The sequence below is a fragment of the Liolophura sinensis genome, chromosome 11, assembly GCF_032854445.1.
Source record: "Liolophura sinensis isolate JHLJ2023 chromosome 11, CUHK_Ljap_v2, whole genome shotgun sequence".
NCBI classification, from domain to species: domain Eukaryota; kingdom Metazoa; phylum Mollusca; class Polyplacophora; order Chitonida; family Chitonidae; genus Liolophura; species Liolophura sinensis.
In genome coordinates, this window is record NC_088305.1 from 17,678,557 (window position 1) to 17,699,372 (window position 20,816).

General features: G+C 38.4%; 1 protein-coding gene across 1 annotated transcript in view; it reads right to left on the minus strand.

The window, feature by feature from the left end:
• Nucleotides 1-13,326: 13,326 nt before the first annotated feature.
• The window catches only part of LOC135477555 (ceramide synthase 5-like), a 28,531-nt gene continuing 21,041 nt past the window's right edge, over nt 13,327-20,816 (minus strand). Inside the window, exons 5-10 of the mRNA XM_064757700.1 lie at nt 20,353-20,403; nt 18,707-18,799; nt 16,343-16,471; nt 15,534-15,640; nt 14,357-14,513; nt 13,327-13,508 (exon numbers count right to left, since the gene is read on the minus strand). Coding sequence (XP_064613770.1) covers nt 13,413-13,508; nt 14,357-14,513; nt 15,534-15,640; nt 16,343-16,471; nt 18,707-18,799; nt 20,353-20,403 — 633 coding nt within the window. The 3' untranslated portion in view covers nt 13,327-13,412. The remainder of the gene's footprint in view (nt 13,509-14,356; nt 14,514-15,533; nt 15,641-16,342; nt 16,472-18,706; nt 18,800-20,352; nt 20,404-20,816) is intronic.

The following is a 20,816-nucleotide window of genomic DNA, read 5'->3' on the forward strand; positions in this document are numbered from 1 at the left end:
TGTGAGCTGTGTGTATCCCCTTGAATGCAATAACAAGCAACAATAATTTATAGATTTATAGAACATGGGTTATGCCGCATTCATCTGAAGCCATTGTGCTAGAGAGCCGGGGGAAGGGGAGGGGAAGGAGGGTGTTGGTATTTTATAGGCACATACATTGAACAGTTAGAATAAAGCCTTAATTGAGGAAAATTGACAAGTGGCTTGTTTTTGTCGGTACTATGTGGCCATTATGCAAGCATCACTGTTCTGGTTTTACTCTCTGTGCTGTAAATCTTTTATTATACAAAAAAAATCTCGGAATTGTATAACGTATCGTTTCTTCTTGGACCAGCCACAACTACATGACCATTCGGGGTTGTCTTTACTGAGCAGCAAAAAAAGTCCGAAAAAAGTCATACCATATTTCCTCTGATCACTAAATTACAGAAACTGTCAGTTTGCAGGCTAAAAGTGGCTGTTGAAATTTTAGGCCCTCTATGGGCTACAGTCAGTGAATATTTTTTTCCTTTGAAATCTTGTCAATAACGTGTATGGTCTGAAAAAGCAGCTCAAGGTTAGAATTTTAAATCCCAGTATACCTTCTTAAGACGCGGATAACATATTATTTATCTCATTTTATCTCAATTTATCTCATTGCAGCTGAACGCTGTTAATCGTTTATTATACAAATCATTCTGGGAATTGTATTTTTTCTCTTCGGACTGGCCGCATCAACCTGGTCACTTATGGTTGTTTTCACTCTGCCGCAAAAAGAAAGTCCGAATAAAGTCAAACCATAATTCTTCTGATCACGAATTTACAGACAGAAACTGTCAATTGAAGGGCTGCATGTTCACATTTTGTTTTAAGTCCTCTATTGGCCACAGTCTGTCAATGAAAAAAAACATCGCACCCAGGGTTTAAATCCTCATGTACCTTCTTAAAATGCGGAAATCACATTATTCATCTAATTGCTGCTTAAAGCCATTCGTCTATTAGTTAAGTCATCATTCACCGCCACCCAACCCCATGCCCTCACCCCATCCCTTCCACAACACTCAAACTGAGTTATGACACTTTAAGAACATTTGACGACCTGCATTCCACAAAATAGCCACATACATATCGATTTTTTTTGTAAAGTGCTAAAAGTTGTAAAAGCTTTCATTTTTGGGACATTTCAAGGATAATATCATGCTCGAAACATCAACAACGTGGTAAAATGCCATAGAAATGGTTGCATTGATAAGCTCTTAATCTTAAGAAATCCACATTTCATCCTCAAACCCCCAGTAACATGAAAAAACGAGTTCAAGGAATGGCGCCACCGTATTAATACACCTCTACATATTATTCCCAACATATTTTCCTATCTCTCTCACCTCATATCAAACGTGACAGAGAAATCCGTCATAATATATAGGAGTCCACAAACCAGACAAGCCAGCAAAATGTTAAGGCATGTATTCACAAACCAACCTTAAATGGTCGTAGCTGAAAAAAGTACATGTATCTCAAATTCTGCAAACGAATGCGCATGTACTACATTTGTGATGTTTTAGTAAAATCTTCGGCCTTGAAACAGACATTCGTATGCCAGTCGTCAAACAAAATGAACGTTCAGGTCAACATCAGCCTTGAACCAGGCATTCGTATACCAGACGTCAACCAAAATGAACGTTTTGGTCAATGATCGTAAGGCCAATCCCCAAAACAACTTTCAACACAAACCACTAAAAACTAAGAAAGTATTATTAAAGTACGAAATTAGGATGGAAACATGCAAAGGGAATATGTCAACGTTTTTAATGATGTTGGAAAGGCGCAAGATATATTTTAGGCGAATTAGTGAAATCAATATTTAAATCGTGTACCGTACTGGTATATAAGTTGTCAATCATAAAATATGTGTATAAGTTGCCCCTTGATTGCAGCTATTAATTTCTCCACCATGGTGACCTAAGTCAACACGACAAATATACAGCCTGCATACCTGCGTTCAGGAAAAGTAGACGCATTTATGGAGCAGAGTGCTAGAGATGCTGGATGCTCTGTCCATATCTACTTATTGTGGAATTTACATTGCAAATTATAACGTAAAAACAAGGATAGGCTGTTGGACTGAATAATCTTGACACACCAAGTTTTGCAGCAATAACTTGTGACATTGACTGAAATCGTCACGGATCTCGTGACAGGAAACCGTTCTGATCCTTGAAAAAATGTAAGTGCAGATAAGCTGGAAGTACCTGCTTGAGAGTACGTAGTTTCTTGCATTTCAATACGGATTTACATGTAAGTTTTCAAGGGCTTTAACACAATTTACTTACCCAGTAGATTCAATACAAGCGGCGATACAGATTCAACCAATTTGTAATGGACCTTAACTTGGGTCGAATACTCTTCGGATCCTTCCTTCTTGAAAGGGGTGAAATGTTTGACGAAAGAGCTCAATGTCCTGCTAAGCTAAAGACGGAATGATAGTACCGACCTTTTATGACCTTGATATAGTTTGCCGTCCTAACCAATATATGCATGTGCACGCCTGACGCATGCCAATCTATTCATTAAACCATGGTAACACATAAGGAGAGCAAATTAAATATAGACGGCATGACGTGCTTTGTACGAGCGAAGTTATCACTGCATATATTTATACCCAATTCTGCTAAAGTCATGGTGCTAGAGGGCCAGCGAAGTTATCACTGCATATTTTCATAACTAACTCTGCTGAAGTCATGGTGCTAGAGGGCGTATAATTTGCTATTATGTACGCATTTTCATCAACAGTCAGAATAAATAAACTTGGACAGAAATATACGGCTGGGTCCTGTATATGCCGTGTACATATCTCGCCTTGTAGCATTTGTTGGATCCTGTGTGTTATGTAACGATTTAAAACAACGTCCCAAGTTATTACTGCAAAAACTTGTGTCAAGGTTATTCCATCAAACGCCTTCACTCTAAATATCTCAAGTTTTACGATGAGTACAATTCTCTTCTAAGAAAATATGGATAGAGCGTCCAGAATCTCTGATACTCTTCTTTATGAGTACTTCTTATTCCGCTTAACGCGGGCCTAGGGGCTGTATAATTTGTTGAATTAGATCGCCACGTTGGATACATGAACAGTTGCAATCAAAGCGCATCTGACATACACATTTTATTATCGAAAACTTATAATCTAGAATGGTGCACGATTTGAGTGAGTGCTTTGGGTTTAACGTCGTACTCAACAATTTTTCAGTCATATGACGACGAAGGAATCCTTAGGCTGCATATACGTGTAATGTGCCTCCTTTAGCAGGACGGATTTCCACCGCTCTTTTATCTAGTGCTGCTTCACTGAGACGACCGAAGGCAAGTAAGCCGCCCCGCCCGAGCCATTATACTAATACTGGTCAACCAGTCGTTGCACTATCCCCTTCATGCTGAACGCCAAGCGAGGAAGTTACAACTTCCTCCTTTAAAGTCTTAGGTGTGACTCGATCAAGGATTGATCCTGGATCTACCGGTCCCGAAGCGGACGCTCTACCAACTGTGCTATCCGGGCCGGTTGCACGATTTGAATACTGGTTTACTCAGTTGCCTAAGAACATACCTTGCGTCTTTCCAACATCACTGAAAACTGTTGACTGCTTCTCTTTAAAAGATTCCGAGTTAGGGTTATATAGGGACAGAGAATTCCTCTTGCTCATACTGTACGAGTGCATTTGCAGTGTTACGCCATAATCATACGACTGAATACTTGGCCAAAATGCTGAGAAAGAATTCAGAATCTCCGTTGACGTGACATACGCATGGTCCAACACTAGCACACTTAACTCAATTTGGGAAATCGAAACATCAAGTCCGACATTCGTGTATCATGACCTTTCGCTGTACCTGGCGATAGTTTTCTCAGGAAAACCCGATATTCTATACATAAGCCCAAAACCAGGTTTTGTTGAGGTTCACTCTTTCTATATGCTGTACACATTGTTCCGTTGTCTTACATCCTGTAATTTCTGGTTATTATCAGCCCTACTTCTCTGAATATCATCCAATGTTGTTCATTTTTCTATACCTTCCCATGTCATGTTTAACCGCGCAAGCGAAAATGCCCAGATACCAACGGTCTTTAATACCACATTCGGATTCCTTCCACCACGGGCTATCCTAGCAATGTGGCACAGATTATTGGCACGTATTCATTCGGAGCACATACAGGACTTCACGGCTCTGGTACGCGGTACGTTGTTCTTGTCATTTTTATTTTTACAGTTTTCTTGCGGGTTCAGTCTAAAAATTTTTAGAAGCCCGTCTTGCGATTCCCTCACCAATATGATGGTGAATGAATAATTGAATTTGTGATATCCTTGGTAAATACATTAAGAAAATTCGATTACAATGACGAAAATGGATTTTTTCCCAAAAATTTTCGGTATCACCTCTGTCAGACGTAATCCCACGCAGAAATAGGCTCAATATACTGGTCTCTTCGTCCAAATGTTAGCACATGCTTGCTTTATTCGTTTATTTATTTGATTGGTGTTTTACGCCGTACTCAAGAATATTTCACTTAAACAACGGCGGTCAGCATTATGAAAACTCGGGGGAAACCTACGACCATCCGCAGGATTCTGAAAAACGCAGAAGAATCCAGCCTGAGCTGGACATGAACTCCTAGTGACCGCATCGGTGAGAGGTTCCTGGGTCACTGCGCCGCATTGGAGTGCTAACCACTTCGGCCTTCACCAATTTAAAGCGAATAAACCCATCTCAAGGTGAAATGAACAAAACTACTTGTGATTGTCAACCCAAACTTTATCAAAACAAACCAATCCAAGCATTTTTGTACATATTTATATCATTATTATTTTCCCCATTATGAGTTCATCTCCTGATAATCATTTGCTCAAACCAAACAGGTTGTCATTGCAACAGGTCAAGGGAAGTATGTTTGTTCTCTTGCCAGCAAAACACATGTTTTTTGTTTTTCTTCACAAAGTGCAAATAAAAGCAAATATCATTAAAAGATTAACAATCTTATCAGGCTGTCATTGTGGCAACAACAAATAGTCAAAATGTTCACATTTCACACATGCGTACACGACAATGACATTTTCAAACCATTCATTCTAGAGAGCAGAAACCAATTCAACAAAGCAAGTTTTCCACTGCACTCAAATTTTAAATCCCAGAGTGTGTGTATATATATATATATATATATATATATATATATATATATATATATATATATATATATATATATATATATATATATATATATATACACACACAACACTTAATGACGTACCGCATGGTGAATAAAACCAGAGCAGCGACTATACTGCAATAGCCGGCAAATGGTCACACGTCTTTAATAATTAAGACAATAATATAAAAACAATGCAATGAGACCAAACCTTGGGGATGCTTAGTTCAGTAGCACAACAACACAATACTCACTGTATGTCCCCAACAATTACAATTTTCATAAATTCATATTTTGTATTTGGTCTAATTTTTTTTAACAGTTTACCCAGTTTGCCTGATAGTGATTTCTAGGGGAAGGTAGGATGACATGCTGTTGCACAACCTTCATTAGACTCTAAAAATGGATTTTTTCAGGCGATTTTTTAGAGTAAATACAGCGCATATGATGATAATACATAATGAAGTGTTCGCATAAAATTTAAACTCCAACGGCCCAAAAGCTTTAAGTATATAAATCACCTTTCAAAGTTTGACTGCACAAGACAAAACTTGCTTCGAGGAATCGGTCCGACATTCTAACAGGTATAAGCATCTGTATGTACTTATTTGTATATAGTCAGGAAAACTACACAAAACTCACTATTACAGGTGGTAAAAAATGTACGTATAAAGATAAACTCTACGCTCATCAAATTATGATTCTTCTAATGACTATTCCGATCGGTCCGACATTCTAACAGGTATAAGCATCTGTATGCACTTACTTGTATATTGTCAGGAAAACTACACAAAAATCACTATTACAAGTGGTATAAAAGGTATATAAAAAGATACACTCTACGCTCGTCGAATTATGATTCTTCTAATGACTTTTCTGATAATGTAAACAGCTCATGGGGAGTGCAGAATTCATGTATGCGAAATCCATGTACATACTGCGAGTACATTGCAGGCCTACCTGCCAACCACGTTTACTTATTTATTTATTTGATTGATGCTTTACGCCGTACTCAAGAATTTTTCACTTATACGGCCAGCATTATGGTGGGTGCAAACCAAGCACAGCCCGGGGGAAACCCACGACCATCCGCAGGTTGATGGGAGACCTTCCCACGTACGGCCGGAGAGGAAGCCAGCATGTGCTGGACTTGAACTCATAGCGACCGCATTGGTGAGAGACTCATGGGTCATTACGCTACGCTAGCGTGCTAACCAACGGAGCCACGGAGGCCCCTCCAACCACGTTCAAGTGTTATCTTCGCATTCCGCTGGGCCAATTTGTAGCAGAAGGCCAACGTACTAAAACCTCTATTCACTGAGAGTACAAGCATACTGCAGCCATCTCTATAGATATAGTGCCAAGTAAACAGGAACACTATATCAGTGTGCCACAATCGTTTCTAAGAGCAAACCACTGGCACGCCAAGTATTACGTTTCCAGACACTCGGATTTACCTCAAGAGCGAGAAAACAACTTTGTGGGCAAAATTAACGAAATCAAAAGATTCGAGACAGATCTCTCCGCAACACAATTCACAAGCTTTACCAGCTCCTCTGTTTTGTAGTAAGAATTAAGGAGGGGAGGGATCTACTTACAACTTACGTTAGTTGATTGGTGTTAGGTGTTTCTGTCCTGTGCTAGAGAAGAGTGAATGTCAACTGACAGAATACAACCTGTGATCTCTGTTATCATTTCTTCAAAAAAAAGAAGTTTAAGCAAGGAGTTATTAAGCTTGATAACAAGTATACTGAAAGTCGTTAAATATGGAAAACTAGTGCTGGGGTACTGCTGGGTTTCGAATATAATTTGGACGCCAGGTCACAAAATTTACAAATACCTGGCAATATTTTGGAGCAGATATCGCACAGTCACATGACAGATAATATGGCTGAAGACTGGTGGAAAAAAAAACAAAAAAAAACTTGGAGTTATTTGTAGATGTTAGAAAATGGTACAGACAAGACTACTGACCGACTACAGCGTGTATACAGCGAGTTCTGGAAAGGTCTAAACTCAGCTTGTCTTTGTCAGAGTAAAGTGTTACTTTGCCGTCTTGGTCTTTTTTTTATTACGCAATGTAGGTACATCCCTTTACTGGTGTATGCAAGATTTCCACCGATTTTCTTTATTGTTGTCTAAAATAGTGCTGATTGTCGATTGCATTATTGAGTGCACCAACACAAAATGAATCTACGCTATGAATATGCAAATAATGTGCGAACTCCCTGCTACAATTGGGCAGGGAACTTTAATCTATTGTCACTTAGAAAACGTGTAGGCCCTGTAAAAAAAAAAATCGAACACTCACCCCTGCTTCTCAATAAAAATCGGAATTTCGTGATAAATACATGCATTGATCCACACCTTTACTGTTTGATGCAAAACAAGCCCATACTTAGGATTAAAGTTAAAACAAATTTGAGCTGAATTATCACCCAGTATTCCACCAGCTAATCATATTATTTGGGGCTATTATATCAATGTAAACCAACGAGAAATTATTTATTTGATTGGTGTTTTACGCCGTACTCAAAAATATTTCACTTATACGACGGCAGACACCATTATGGTGGGAGGAAATCGGGCAGAGCCCCGGGGAACCCCCGACCATCCGCAGGTTGCTGGCATACATTTCCATGTATAGCTGGAGAGGAATACGCGAAATCTGATGTCATTAAGAGTATGACAACTGCACAAAAACTCCATTCCATGAAACTTTAGGTGTTTTACGGTAGACTGGTTTCAAAACTACACACCAAATACATTGCCTTTTTAACTGGCTGGGTTGACTAAAAGAGATATCAATCACAGTTGTCAACAATACGGCACAAGAAACATGAAGACACAGAATGATAAAATTACAGCAAGGCAAGTTTACAGCTTGCGTTCCATCACTTTTAAATCAAACTCGTTCAAAAACAAATCAAACAGCAAGGCTATTCTCAACCGTAGGACTGATAACATTTAGATTAGCTTTCGATAATAACTTAACTAGATACATATATATGGGTAATTTGTGACAAGCATGCCTGTTTAGCAAGTAAATGTAGACCACTAAATTAAAACATTTATCTTCCCATCACTTAAACTCTGGAGTTCCAACCCATATTTACGCCCATGGTATCATCAACACCCAAGACAACTACAATAGTCTTTGTGTATTTCTGGTAAACAGGAATCAGTTTCACGCAGTGTTTGCCCAGTTTCAACCCTTTAGGGGGTTTAGTTCACACTATCTGATGCAGATGGCCCTGTTTTGGATCTTAAATCTATCTTTACCATCTTCCATTAAATGAAGAAACACACGCGATATTAGCTCCAGCTATTTTGTGTTGCGAAAAGCATTCTCAGAACTCTACTACACTCAAGACATTGATATGTTATTTTTAACAGAAAGTCTTTTGTTTGAGTGATGCTAGGATGTATTCGGTTATTACATTCTGTTAGTCTAATAAAATCTTTATGCTGAATTATTAGAAAATGTGTGTTGTGTTTAACAGAACAATGTGCTTAAATATTAGAACACACTCTAGCATCACCCAGACAACAGACTTTGCTAAAATTAACAGAATAATTTTTAGAGCATAGTCCTTGGTTATTATGTAAAAGAATGTGTAAGGGTTTCTCGCAAAGAGGCGTGTTTATTTAGGGTCTGTTGGCACTCAACAGAAGTTGTTGTCAGTGTTGTAAAGGCGACAGAAACTCTCAAGGCTTACATACGGAAATTTTATTTAAAAACTCTGGGTGAATTAATAAAGGGTTGGTGTAAACAAGACAGAAAAGACCCATGATACTTCATCTTTAAACACAAAGGTTTCGTGGAATTTTTAAAAATGATATCTGTATGTATGTATACGTGTATATACAAGAAAACAATACACACACGCAAAATATAGCCAACAGTATAACGTGTACTTGTACATGCAAGCCATTTATATACAGGTACAGCTGCACTATGGGTATGGTTAGTGTATTAAGCTAACATGACACATACATGAATATGTGTCACGACTCATACATGAATATGTGTCATGACTCATTCATGAATATGTGTCGTGACTCATTCATGAATATGTGTCGTGACTATTATACTAAAATCACGCATAAAGCACACAACACTGTACCCAAGCAACAGTTATGTGTCTCAATGCTTACAATCAAAGCACAAACAAAAAGTACATGTATCATAAATGTGTACACAATGCACAAGCTTCTATTAACACAAATGTAAACATACATCAAATATAATATAAATTTCTCATTATTCCTCTAATCTCTACATCAATTTACATGTACATAAAAAAAGTATTTTTACATGTATGCTCTGGCAACTTTCATTTTTACATACATGTACATCCTGAATACATTGGTGAGTTTAACAATAAGGGTGTACTGCCATGTACATATGTACATGTAAAGACATATATCAAAATAGCATGGACTGTTGAAATGAAGGTAATCAAATCTTAATTATGAAGGTAATCAAATCTTAATTACTAAAATGTTATTTGTGCACGTATGCATCATAGTAAAGTTAATGGAGCTATTGTACAATGGTTAGACAGAGGCTCAGATTATTACAAAAATTCCATCATGCAAAAATCGTCATTTATGCGAGCTTAGATTAGGCGCTGCATTTGTGCTCTCCCAACTTCTTATAAATGCAATTAAAATAGAGCAAACCACTCACAATATCAAATAGATGGCTCTGCTTTATAATTGAATGAAAGGTCTCTACTGGTTTCTTTTAATCTCACAGTGAAAAGTGTCGCTTACATCATGGGCTGCAAGTAGATACACCTATCACTGGAATTCAACCTTTATCTCATGTTTGTAAGGTGTTTATTCAAGCAGATTCTGAGGGCCCTGAAATTGGCCAATCCAACCTATGTCATTTTGTCTTCAAAATTAAAATAAAATGGTACATAAATTGCTCTGAAAGTTGCTCTTTCATATGCAAAAAGGTTGAGGAATTAGGATAAATCATCTGAAAGGGGGTCTGTTGTTTTGTACAGAGGAATGTCACTCAGATATATGGAGGGGGTGTTCCATTTAGAGTAGGGGTGTTCCATTTAAAATAGGGGCATGTCGCTGAGACATAAGTTCACAACACAAGGGGTTTGAGAGATGAGTTAACACTTATCACTATGAAGATAACTGTTTCAGTTTAAACATACAGAGTGTGGCCACAAGATAAGGAGTCACTAAAATCTGGGTGTGTTTCACCAGGAGAAGAGGTGGGTGTCAGGCAAAGACAAGGGGAGTGTGGGTAAGATAAGAGGAGTGTGGGAAAGATAAAGGGAGTGTGGGAAAAATAAGGGATGAGTGGGTAAGATAAGGGCGTGTGGGTAAGATAAGGGGCATGTGATAAAGATAAGGGGTGTGTGGAAGATAGGGGGTGTGTGTGAGAAAGATAAGGGGATGTGGGGAAGATAAGGGGAATGTTGGGAAGATAAGGGTTGTGAGTAAGATAAGGGGAGTGTGGGAAAGATAAGGGGAGTGTGGGGAAGATAAGGGGAGTGTGGGTAAGATAAGGGGAACGTACATGTACATGAAAGGGGTGTAGGTTTCGAAGATAACAGTGACTAATATAAAAAGGAGAGTGAATACAATAAAAGGGGGCTATTAGAGTTAAGACGTGTGACAATGAATACACTGTGTTTGATACACCAGGCAAAATCAACAGGGCCAATCATAAAACATCACATACATCAATAATCAAAACACACAACCAGTCTGTAACTAAACACATCACAATTTTTCCCACCAAATAAAAAAAAAAAAAAAATGATCACAAAAAACCGGAGTAAAAACTTGACTAATCAAACTATATTTTCACATTTGTGCTTATCTTTATCTGCTAGACATTCATATGTTGTGTGTACGGTAAAAGCCATGTATTTATATTATAAAAAATGCAAAACAGTAAGTGCTACCCTGGTTCAGCCAAATTCTTCCTCGATTCACTAACTTTGCAATAGCAAAATCCTATGCCCTTGGTGCGTTGAACAGTGACAGCTGTTGAAGAATTAGAGAGAATTAGAGCAATGCCTATCATACTTAGATAGGCGTGACATTCCAAAGAAATGAAACTGACAAAAGATCTATCCACATCTACAGTCGATTCAATAAGAAATATAAACTTGGCAATGCATATGACAGTTAAATAAACAATTACCCTAGGTGGCACATTGCCTGCACATCTTGTGTGTCATACCTAGCAAATTTGCGTAGCAATTTGTCATGGCACAAATTCAAAAATGCAAAATCTTAACTTGGCAAAAACCTCTCCACTCACTGCATCAAATTAATGCAGTACAAAACCAAAATTCTCACAGTACAAACCAACATTCCCAAATATACACAGCAATAAACTGTGTACACATTTGAATCACTGTGTCAAATTTATAGCACACTGGTACACAAATCCATGTATTAGTATGTTTTAGTTCAGTCTCAAATTTGTGAGCATGTACATATCCATCACAATTCCTAATATATGCATAATCTAAGTAAACTGAAGGTCATGAGTACGTTTCAGTATATAGTGTACCAGCACGTTCATTCCACAAAGCAATCTGTAATTGGTTTGGCAATAACCATTACATGTACTTGCAGTTACCAACCAGACTAAATGTTTTCAGTGGGAAAACCACTACATGTATCTACAGTACATGTATTCCCTGGAAGACTGCTAACTGATCAATGGCAGACCACTAAATGTAGTTATCCCCGGTTGGCCACCAGCTATCCACTGGCAGGGCACCACATGTGGTTATCCCCGGTTGGCCACCAGCTATCCACTGGCAGGGCACCACATGTGGTTATCCCCGGTTGGCCACCAGCTATCCACTGGCAGGACACCACATGTAGTTATCTCCGGTTGGCCACCAGCTATCCACTGGCAGGACACCACATGTAGTTATCTCCGGTTGGCCACCAGCTATCCACTGGCAGGACACCACATGTAGTTATCCCGGTTGGCCACCAGTTATCCACTGGCAGACCACTAGCTATCCATTGTCAGGAAACTAGCTACATGTATCTCCAGTCAGGCCACTAGCTTTCCACTAGCAGACCACTAGATATCTACAGGGCCAAAAGCTATCCACTGTCAGGCCACAAGCTATACCCTAGCAGATTACTAGCTACATGAATCTGCCGTCAGGTTTCTAGCTATCCAATGTCAGGCCACTAGTTATTCAAAGGCAGGCCACTAGCTATTCAAAGGCAGGCCACGAGCTATACAAAGGCAGGCCACTAGCTATCCACAGGAAGGACACAAGGTCCCTAGGGCCTGACAGGTCATCAGCTACCCCTTGGAAGACGAGTAGCTATTTACTAACAGGCCACTAGTTATCCCCTGGCATACATGCATCACTAGCTATCTACAGGCCTTTAGCTTGGTAGGGTTTTACAACACATGTAGCTCACATTAGGCAGGTTGCTGTAGCCTATCACTGACAGGCCTTTAGCTTGGTAGGATTTTACAACACATGTAGCTCACATTAGGCAGGTCACTGTAGCCTATTACTGACAGGCCTTTAGCTTGGTAGGATTTTCAACACATGTAGCTCACATTAGGTAGGTCGCTGTAGCCTATCACTGACAGGATTTAGGTTTGTAAGACTTTACAACACATGTAGCTCGCATTAAGCAGGTCACTGTAGCCTATCACTGACAGGCCTTTAGCTTGGTAGGATTTTAGGATCTTGGTTAGGCAGGCAGCTATAGCCCATTGCCGACAGGATGAATCTCAAATGGTCCTTGAATTTGATTTCGCCCAAACACTGACTGTAAGCGCATATATCTTCGTCTTTCCTGTGTTTGTACTGAATGACCACATGTATATCTGATTTAAGATAAATATGTATATTTCACGAGTCATCAATTGAGGTTTCCTAAGTAAATTTCTGGCCCACATTCCTATCCAACCTATGCCGGTGGTTCTGTGCAGTAACATGCACACACACACAAACACAACCAATTCCTTAACTGTCTAGCCAAAGACATGATTCAACTAAAATGGTGATGAGAAAGCATAATAAATTATATAACTAAATGTAACTGAATATATATATATATATAGATATATATATATATACACACACACACATATGTATATATATATGCATAACACCCAAATTATGAAACATGGTAAATAAGACAATATGGTGATATTTCTACACGACAGTTCTGATATTTGCGTGTAATGTGGGCGGTATCGCTCTCATCTCCCCGTTTGTTTAAGACCATTGGCGACCGGAACACTTTTCTCTTCCTCACTAATTTCTTCCTCTGTCTCGCTTCGAGCATCTTTTGTAATCTGCAGAGAAATTCATAGAAAGGGAAATTAACTCTTTGTGTTTTGTTGCAGCTCATTACATAGTTACCTCCCTTGAGACACCCGCTGTGCCCAGATCAAAAAATAGCATAAGCCTACATGTATAATGCACTAGGGCCCATTCCACAAAGCAATTTTTCACCTAAAAACCTTCACATTGTACGCTATCCAAAGTTGGATAAATTTAAAGGTGGAGAAACATAAAAACTACATAAAGTTCAGATGAAAGAGTGCAAAAAGTTAACTGTAAATCTGGTCTTCATTTTTGTATTTAGATTTTTCTTTTTTAATTGGAAATATGATATTTTTTGTACGGTGGGTATTTGGGACCATCTCTTGGTATATATAGTCTTTGTGTAATAATGTTATAAATGAGGATGTAACATGTTTAATAAACATATTTGCACTAGAATTCGGCCTTTTCAGGTAACAAATGTGTTCAAATTGGATTTTGACTCTATTTACTACTAATATTAGTTTAGTGACTTATCTGGACAGTGCAATTGTCTTCTGTCTAGTCTATCCCATAACGCAACACACATGATATTATGGGATGGAGTAGACAGAAAAGAATTCCTCTATGTCCAGACTGCATTTTGAGGGTTTGTGAGCTTTAAAACAATGTTCATGTACTGAAAGGCAACTGATATTTTTCTCTTACCAATAAATTATCACTTTCCCTAAGGCAAAGACCATTTTAAATGAAGTATGTGTCAGATGAAGGACCATTAGAAACTGTCCAGGTGAGAGGCTCCTGGTTAGCTGTGTTGCACTAACCATGGGGGCCACTGGGTCAGCACTATGGTGGGGTAATATGACCAAGCACTTACCTGTCCCTTAAACAGGGCCTGGTAGGCGACCTTTGCGATGAAGATAAACCAGACGACATGGAGGATTTGCAGTAATATCAGAAAGGTATTGTACAAATAGTAGATGTTACAGAAGCCAACAACTTTTATTGCTGTGAACAAGGTGGAGTGAATGATCCTGGAAAAGTAAATGAATAAATAAATAAATAAGCAAATAAACACATAATACTGTGTTTCACCTGAAATTTGTATGTAAAAATGCACTTTCTGAAGCTTTAAAAAACATTAAACTTACAGTAAATGAATAAACAAATAAATAAATGAACATGTCATTCCTGATTTCTTGTTTCTTCTTAAATACTCATGTACTTGGAGATTTTTGTACTGCTAGTTCTGGGTTACCGTTCTGGCAATTTTGCTGCCCTGTGGTGTTGATGTCTGCTGTATGTTTTATTTGACAGGTACTGTATTATAGATGTTATAGAATTTTCACTTATATGAGGACAGTTTGATTTGTGGTTATCCAAAGAAACCAAACAGAGATGCAGAAAGCCAAGCAGAGCCTTCAGAATGGAGGACTGGGCACAGAATGGAGGAAACTGGAGGCTCTGCAGGTTTTGGAGAAACCCAAAAGAGCATAATGAAATCCACAGAGAGTCTGAAGGAAACTAAACCAAGTCTGATGAGAGTCTTTCCTAGAGGAAACAGTGCACAACCTCAGAGAAACTGGACAGCCTGAGAGGAACCAAACAGAGCATAAAAACAAACATGAAGATTCTGTAGAAAACTGAACTGACTCTGCAAAAACCAGGACACAGACTAGCGGAAACCAGACAGTCTGAGGAAACTGAGCAGTGCCTGGAGATCGGGTAATCTGAGGAAACTGGGCACAGCCTGGAGGAAACTGAACAGAGCCTGGAGGACACAGAGCAGAGTCTGGAGGAGCTAAGAAATCCTAGGAAACTACTAAGGAATCTTAGGGAGCTACAAACCTAAGCCAGACAAAAACCACCTTCAGCACAAGTGCCAGAATTTATGAGAAGGTAACCTAATGAGACGTATCTGACAAACCTTCTGGCCTAACAAATCACATGTACATGTATCAGGATGTTTCTGGATTCACTTATTTAGAAAGTAGCTCCGAAGTTGTTGCCTAGAGCCTCATCAAGTTACAGCTGCCCAGAAAAAAAATACTTACCAAAATGGGAAAATTGTAAGGCGAGTGATCAACCACATCAATGCAAATGTTGCAAAAACGGAATTGCAAATCTTGTCCCATTTCAAATAATTCAAGAGTTTCGACAGCTGAAAATACAGACATAAAATGTAAAGCTCAAGCAGAAGTTACAGTGAAAGTTTATACATGTACTGTATTCAATGACATAAAATTAGCGGACATATTTATTTATCTGATTGGTGTTTTACGCCGCACTCAAGAATATTTCAAGAATACTCAAAAATAATGCGGTCAGCATTATGGTGGGAGGAAAACCTGGCAGAACCTATTTTCCTCGACATGGCATAATTGTCTTTCATCTTATATATACTTCATTTTAGTTTATTTTTTTTTTTTGGCCTTTTTTTTTATCACTAGACCACTGGCTGCTCCCAACACAACTTTCATTCCACTGATAAGTTTGATGTATCATTATAAATACACATACATATCATAATTTCTAAGAAAGGCAAAAAAGAGACACCTTGGTTTTTCTAAGATGCATGTATACTATTGCAATTCTTCAACCTTTTCACATGTTTGCAAGGCGTTTATTCAAGCATATTCTGAAATTATTCTGTGAATAATATTATACATTTGATGAAGCCCTTAAATTGTTTTTTTGTCTAAATGTACTTTTGTCTAAAACTTAAATTAAGAAGATGCCTAAATTGCACTGAAAGACTTATGCAAGACGGTTGAGGAGTTAGAGTATATATGTACTGCACCAAATAGTATCAGACTGATTTCATGTCAGCATGAAAATTGACCCCATTAACCTTGATACTGACCTCTAACAAATAGTCGCATGCGTCGTGAACCACTAGTATGAGTGTTCCTATGCGAACCATGTTGTTACACCAGGAAAAAAACATCAGGGAAATAGTAGCAACGTGGTGTACAAACATCTCAAAGAAATCCTGAAATGACAAAAACAGGAGTTAGGGAAACTTCAGATGCGGATATCAGGAAGGCGTGAATAACACTAACAATGCTACTTGGTACTACAAAATACACAGGCTTATTTGATCTGATCGGTGTTTTTACACCGAACCCAAGAATATGTCACTTATATGACAGCTGCCTGTAATATGGTGGTAGGAAACTGGGCAGCGCCTAGGGAGATTCACAGGCAGCTGGCAGGCCTTCCTAAGTATGACTGGACAGGAAGCCAGCATGAGCTGGACTTGAACTCACTGGTGAATGCGCAGTGGTTCCTGGCTCCTGAGTCACTGAGCCACTAACCACCTCTGACCAAACTGAAATAAAGCTGTTCTTCAAACACAGTGTGTGCATGACTAAACCAATACAGTGTGCACATGACTAAACCAATACAGTGTGCATATGACTAAACCAATACAGTGTGCACATCACTAACCCAATACAGTGTGCATAAGACTACACCAATACAGTGTGCACATGATTAAACCAATACAGTGTGCATATGACTAAACCAACACAGTGTGTGTATGACTAAACCAATACAGTGTGTGTATGACTAAACCAATACAGTGTGCACATGACTAAACCAATAAAGTGTGCACATGACTAAACCAATACAGTGTACTTGTATATTATCAGTAAACCATTTGCCTGTTACTGAAGTTCCTTTCTTGTAAGGGAAATGGTTTGTAGCCACCCTGGATATTGCTCGGCTTCCAGACAATTATATGGAGAGTTCATTGGTTTTTGTGTTGTTCTCACTCAGATATATCCAGTTCCAACGGCAGAGACTGTTTTTCATGTTTTGAAACAAAAGTATTTCTAGCTTTTAATCTAGCTTTGTACTGGATTCAACTGCAAGCAGTAACATGTCTTTGAGTTGTGCGAGCGTGCATAAAGTGTGCTTTAAACTCACAAATGGCACCTCAGAAATACACATGAAGGTGATGCATGTCTAATCTGTAATATTTCCATTAGCATGATCCGTGCAACTGGAAAAGTTAGAATAAGCATCAAATCTGTCGTTCCAGAAATTTGAACATGAAGTCTGTTCATGGCTATCTGTGTCATGAACGGGAAAGTAAACCATTACTAATTCAAAATGATATGGCAGTATATTTGCTTTGTGCACGTGTAGGAAGAATCAGAATATTGACATGGTTTAGACAGGGATACCCAGGTTATAAGCCCTAGTGCATGTAGACCTGCCGAGACGACATGTGACAATGTGACATTGTGACTCTTAGTGAGAGGCTGGTTGGAGATCGGCCGGCCAAGTCAATTTATCATTTTACTGGATCCTTTCCGCTAATATCATTATTAAACTAATCTTTGCGAATTTGTCCTAAATCTGGACTTTGATCCTTTAATAAAGTGTGGACAATTTTTAAAACAGTTTAGTTGATTGTTGGCGAATGCAATACTCAAGAAGTTTTCACTCGCATGACTGAGGTTAGCTTTAAGAGTGGAGGAAACCAGACTGGCTTGGGGGAAAACCACTGACCTTTAGCACCCTGTTGACAAACTTTCTCATGTTTGAAACACAGGCTTACAAACAGCAGAATGGTCTTCAATAGTTACAAGTCAGCACAAATGACTCCAAAGGCAAACAATGAGAGCATCTGGGCCCAGAATCATGAAGCAATCTTAGACTTATAAGTCAAGGTTTTAATCATTAAATTTGGTATGTTCTTTTTTGTTGTTTTAGCAGGAATTTGTGGTACAATAACTTACCAGGAATTTATTTATTTATTTATTTATTTGATCGGCGTTTTACGCCGTACTCAGGAATGTTTCACTTATACGACGGCGGTCAGCATTATGGTGGGTGGAAACCGGGCAGAGCCCAGGGAAAACCCACGACCATCCGCAGGTTGGTGCAATGACCTTCCCACTTCTGGCCGGAGAGGAAGCCAGCATGAGCTGGACTTGAACTCACAGTGACCTCATTGGTGAGAGGCTACTGGGTCATTATGCTGCGCTAGCACGCTAACCACCTGAGCCACGGAGGCCCCACCAAGAATTTACATTACCAAGCAATATTTTCACCGGGTTACATGAGAAATAACAATTTTAAAGTGATTTAAAATTCTGACTTACGTCTAAGATTGCTTTGTGATCCCGGGGCAGGGAATCTTAATGTTCCCTGGGCAAGACACGTCACTTACAGCTCATTTACCAATTGCAAACAAGACTGGGTTGACGCAACATACCTTTCTCTTGACATCAAAAAACTGTGAGAACATCAGGGAAACATAAAAACTCAGTTCCACCAAGTAGTACCACTTGATACTTTCTGGTACGTGCTGCAAAAGGAAATGATGAAATTATGTGATACATTTAAACATTATGAGGTGTGTTATCGGGTAACGCTATACAACATCATGAAATATTATGAAACGTGTTATCATGAAATATAAAAAAACTGTACAAAAACGTATATATAGCATGTTACTGGGTAATGTGAGCAATTTAACAAGATATTATACAGAAGGTGAACAACTTTACTGGATAATATGCAGTATTTTATTGGGTAACGTGAACAACTTTACTGGATAATATGAAGTATTTTGTTGGGTAACGTGAACAACTTTACTGGATAATATGAAGTATTTTGTTGGGTAACGTGAACAACTTTACTAGATAATATGCAGTATTTTATTGGGTAACGTGAACAACTTTACTGGATAATATGAAGTATTTTGTTGGGTAACGTGAACAACTTAACTGGGTACTCATAGTTAGCACACAAAGTTATTAAATAAGTCTTGCAAATTTTTTTTTTCACAGTATCTGCAAGAAATTGGTGACTAACTCCTTAACACACAAAAACCCTCCACTGAATTATCTCCCTTGTCACACAAGGGCAGATGTGTCGTCATGTAAGACTACGCTTCAATGGACAAAACTACATGTTGGAGATGTGGGCCTCTGTCTAGTGAAGTAGGCCCCTGTCTAGTGAAGTAATACAACTCTTCAACTCATAAGTTACATGATTGGAAACAGAAACAACTATTTTCTAGCAAAGGCCAAAAGAATGTTAAAAAAAACACAAAAACAACCTGACAACCAGTTGAATGAAAATACATAAATGTTGAGATATCTTCCATGAAGTTGAGGTTTTCAACTCACTCCATTTCCCCAAAGAAACAGAGTTCACCCATTTTTCAGAGCCAAATTATATTTCCGTAAAAGGTCAATTTGTCAAAAAGTGGACCCAAAAAACAAAAAAAAAAAAAAATTTAATAGCATCTAAAATCTCTTCTTTCCGCATCAAATGTTTTCTACATTAAGACATTGAGTCTGATTTTCACTAAGCAGTCTCTTTGAATAATTAAAAAGAAAGTGAAAGAAAAGAAGTGTATGATTTTAATTATCCCTTTCTACACAAGGGTTGAGACAAACTGTCCACAAAATTTGAGCTGCTTTACTGAGTATATATGCACAAGAGCATCTCATCTTGACAGAGGATCCTGAACTTGTGTGTTTTAACCTCCAATTGTCCACCAAACCACACTGCAGTTTTGTTGAAGCCCTATTCCATAGTCGTGGAATGCACAGAATCTTTCTGTTGCGAGGATTTACTTCTCTTCATCTGAATTGCAAGGATTCAAATGCAATTAACCTTACAGGAAATTTCACAGGTTGATTCTTGTGGTAGCTTAAATTCCATAATGTTGACGCCATTGGATGGTTGAACTGACACCTGGTGTTAAGGAAGGTAAATCCAGGCAAAGGGAAGTAATGCATACATTCCACAAATACGGAATTCAGTTCAGAATCAGCCTTACTGCTATCAAATACCCTCAGCTCACATGATGTCTCACTCTCACTGCTGCTGGTGAAGTACAATGCCTACCTGGTGAGGAAAGCTTTCCCAGCACTTATCCACATCAAGAAACCATGGTTTCTGAAAATAAATTCCAGTAGAGTCAGCAATGTCATAATCATATTAAATTACATATTCTAAAAACTGGTAATTCAGTATTTAACCCAAAATTTTACCCCTGGCTTATAAAGTTACACCTTTTTCCCCATTTTGAGAGTTGTATTCAACACAAACATTTGTTTGGAGGTTTTTACTAGAAGGTAGGTTGATAATCTACTGCGAAATGTAGGTTTCTGCACCAAGCTATTATTATATGACATTTACTCTAAAAATGCACTTTTCGGGACAAAATTTTAAGTCATTCACATGTACTTGCCGTCACCAGACATGTACAGAAATATGTATGTATCTGAACACTTAAAAAATGTTCAATTGGAAGCATTTATAGTTACTTTCATATCACATTTATTTTTCATTTATAGTACACTTAAAAT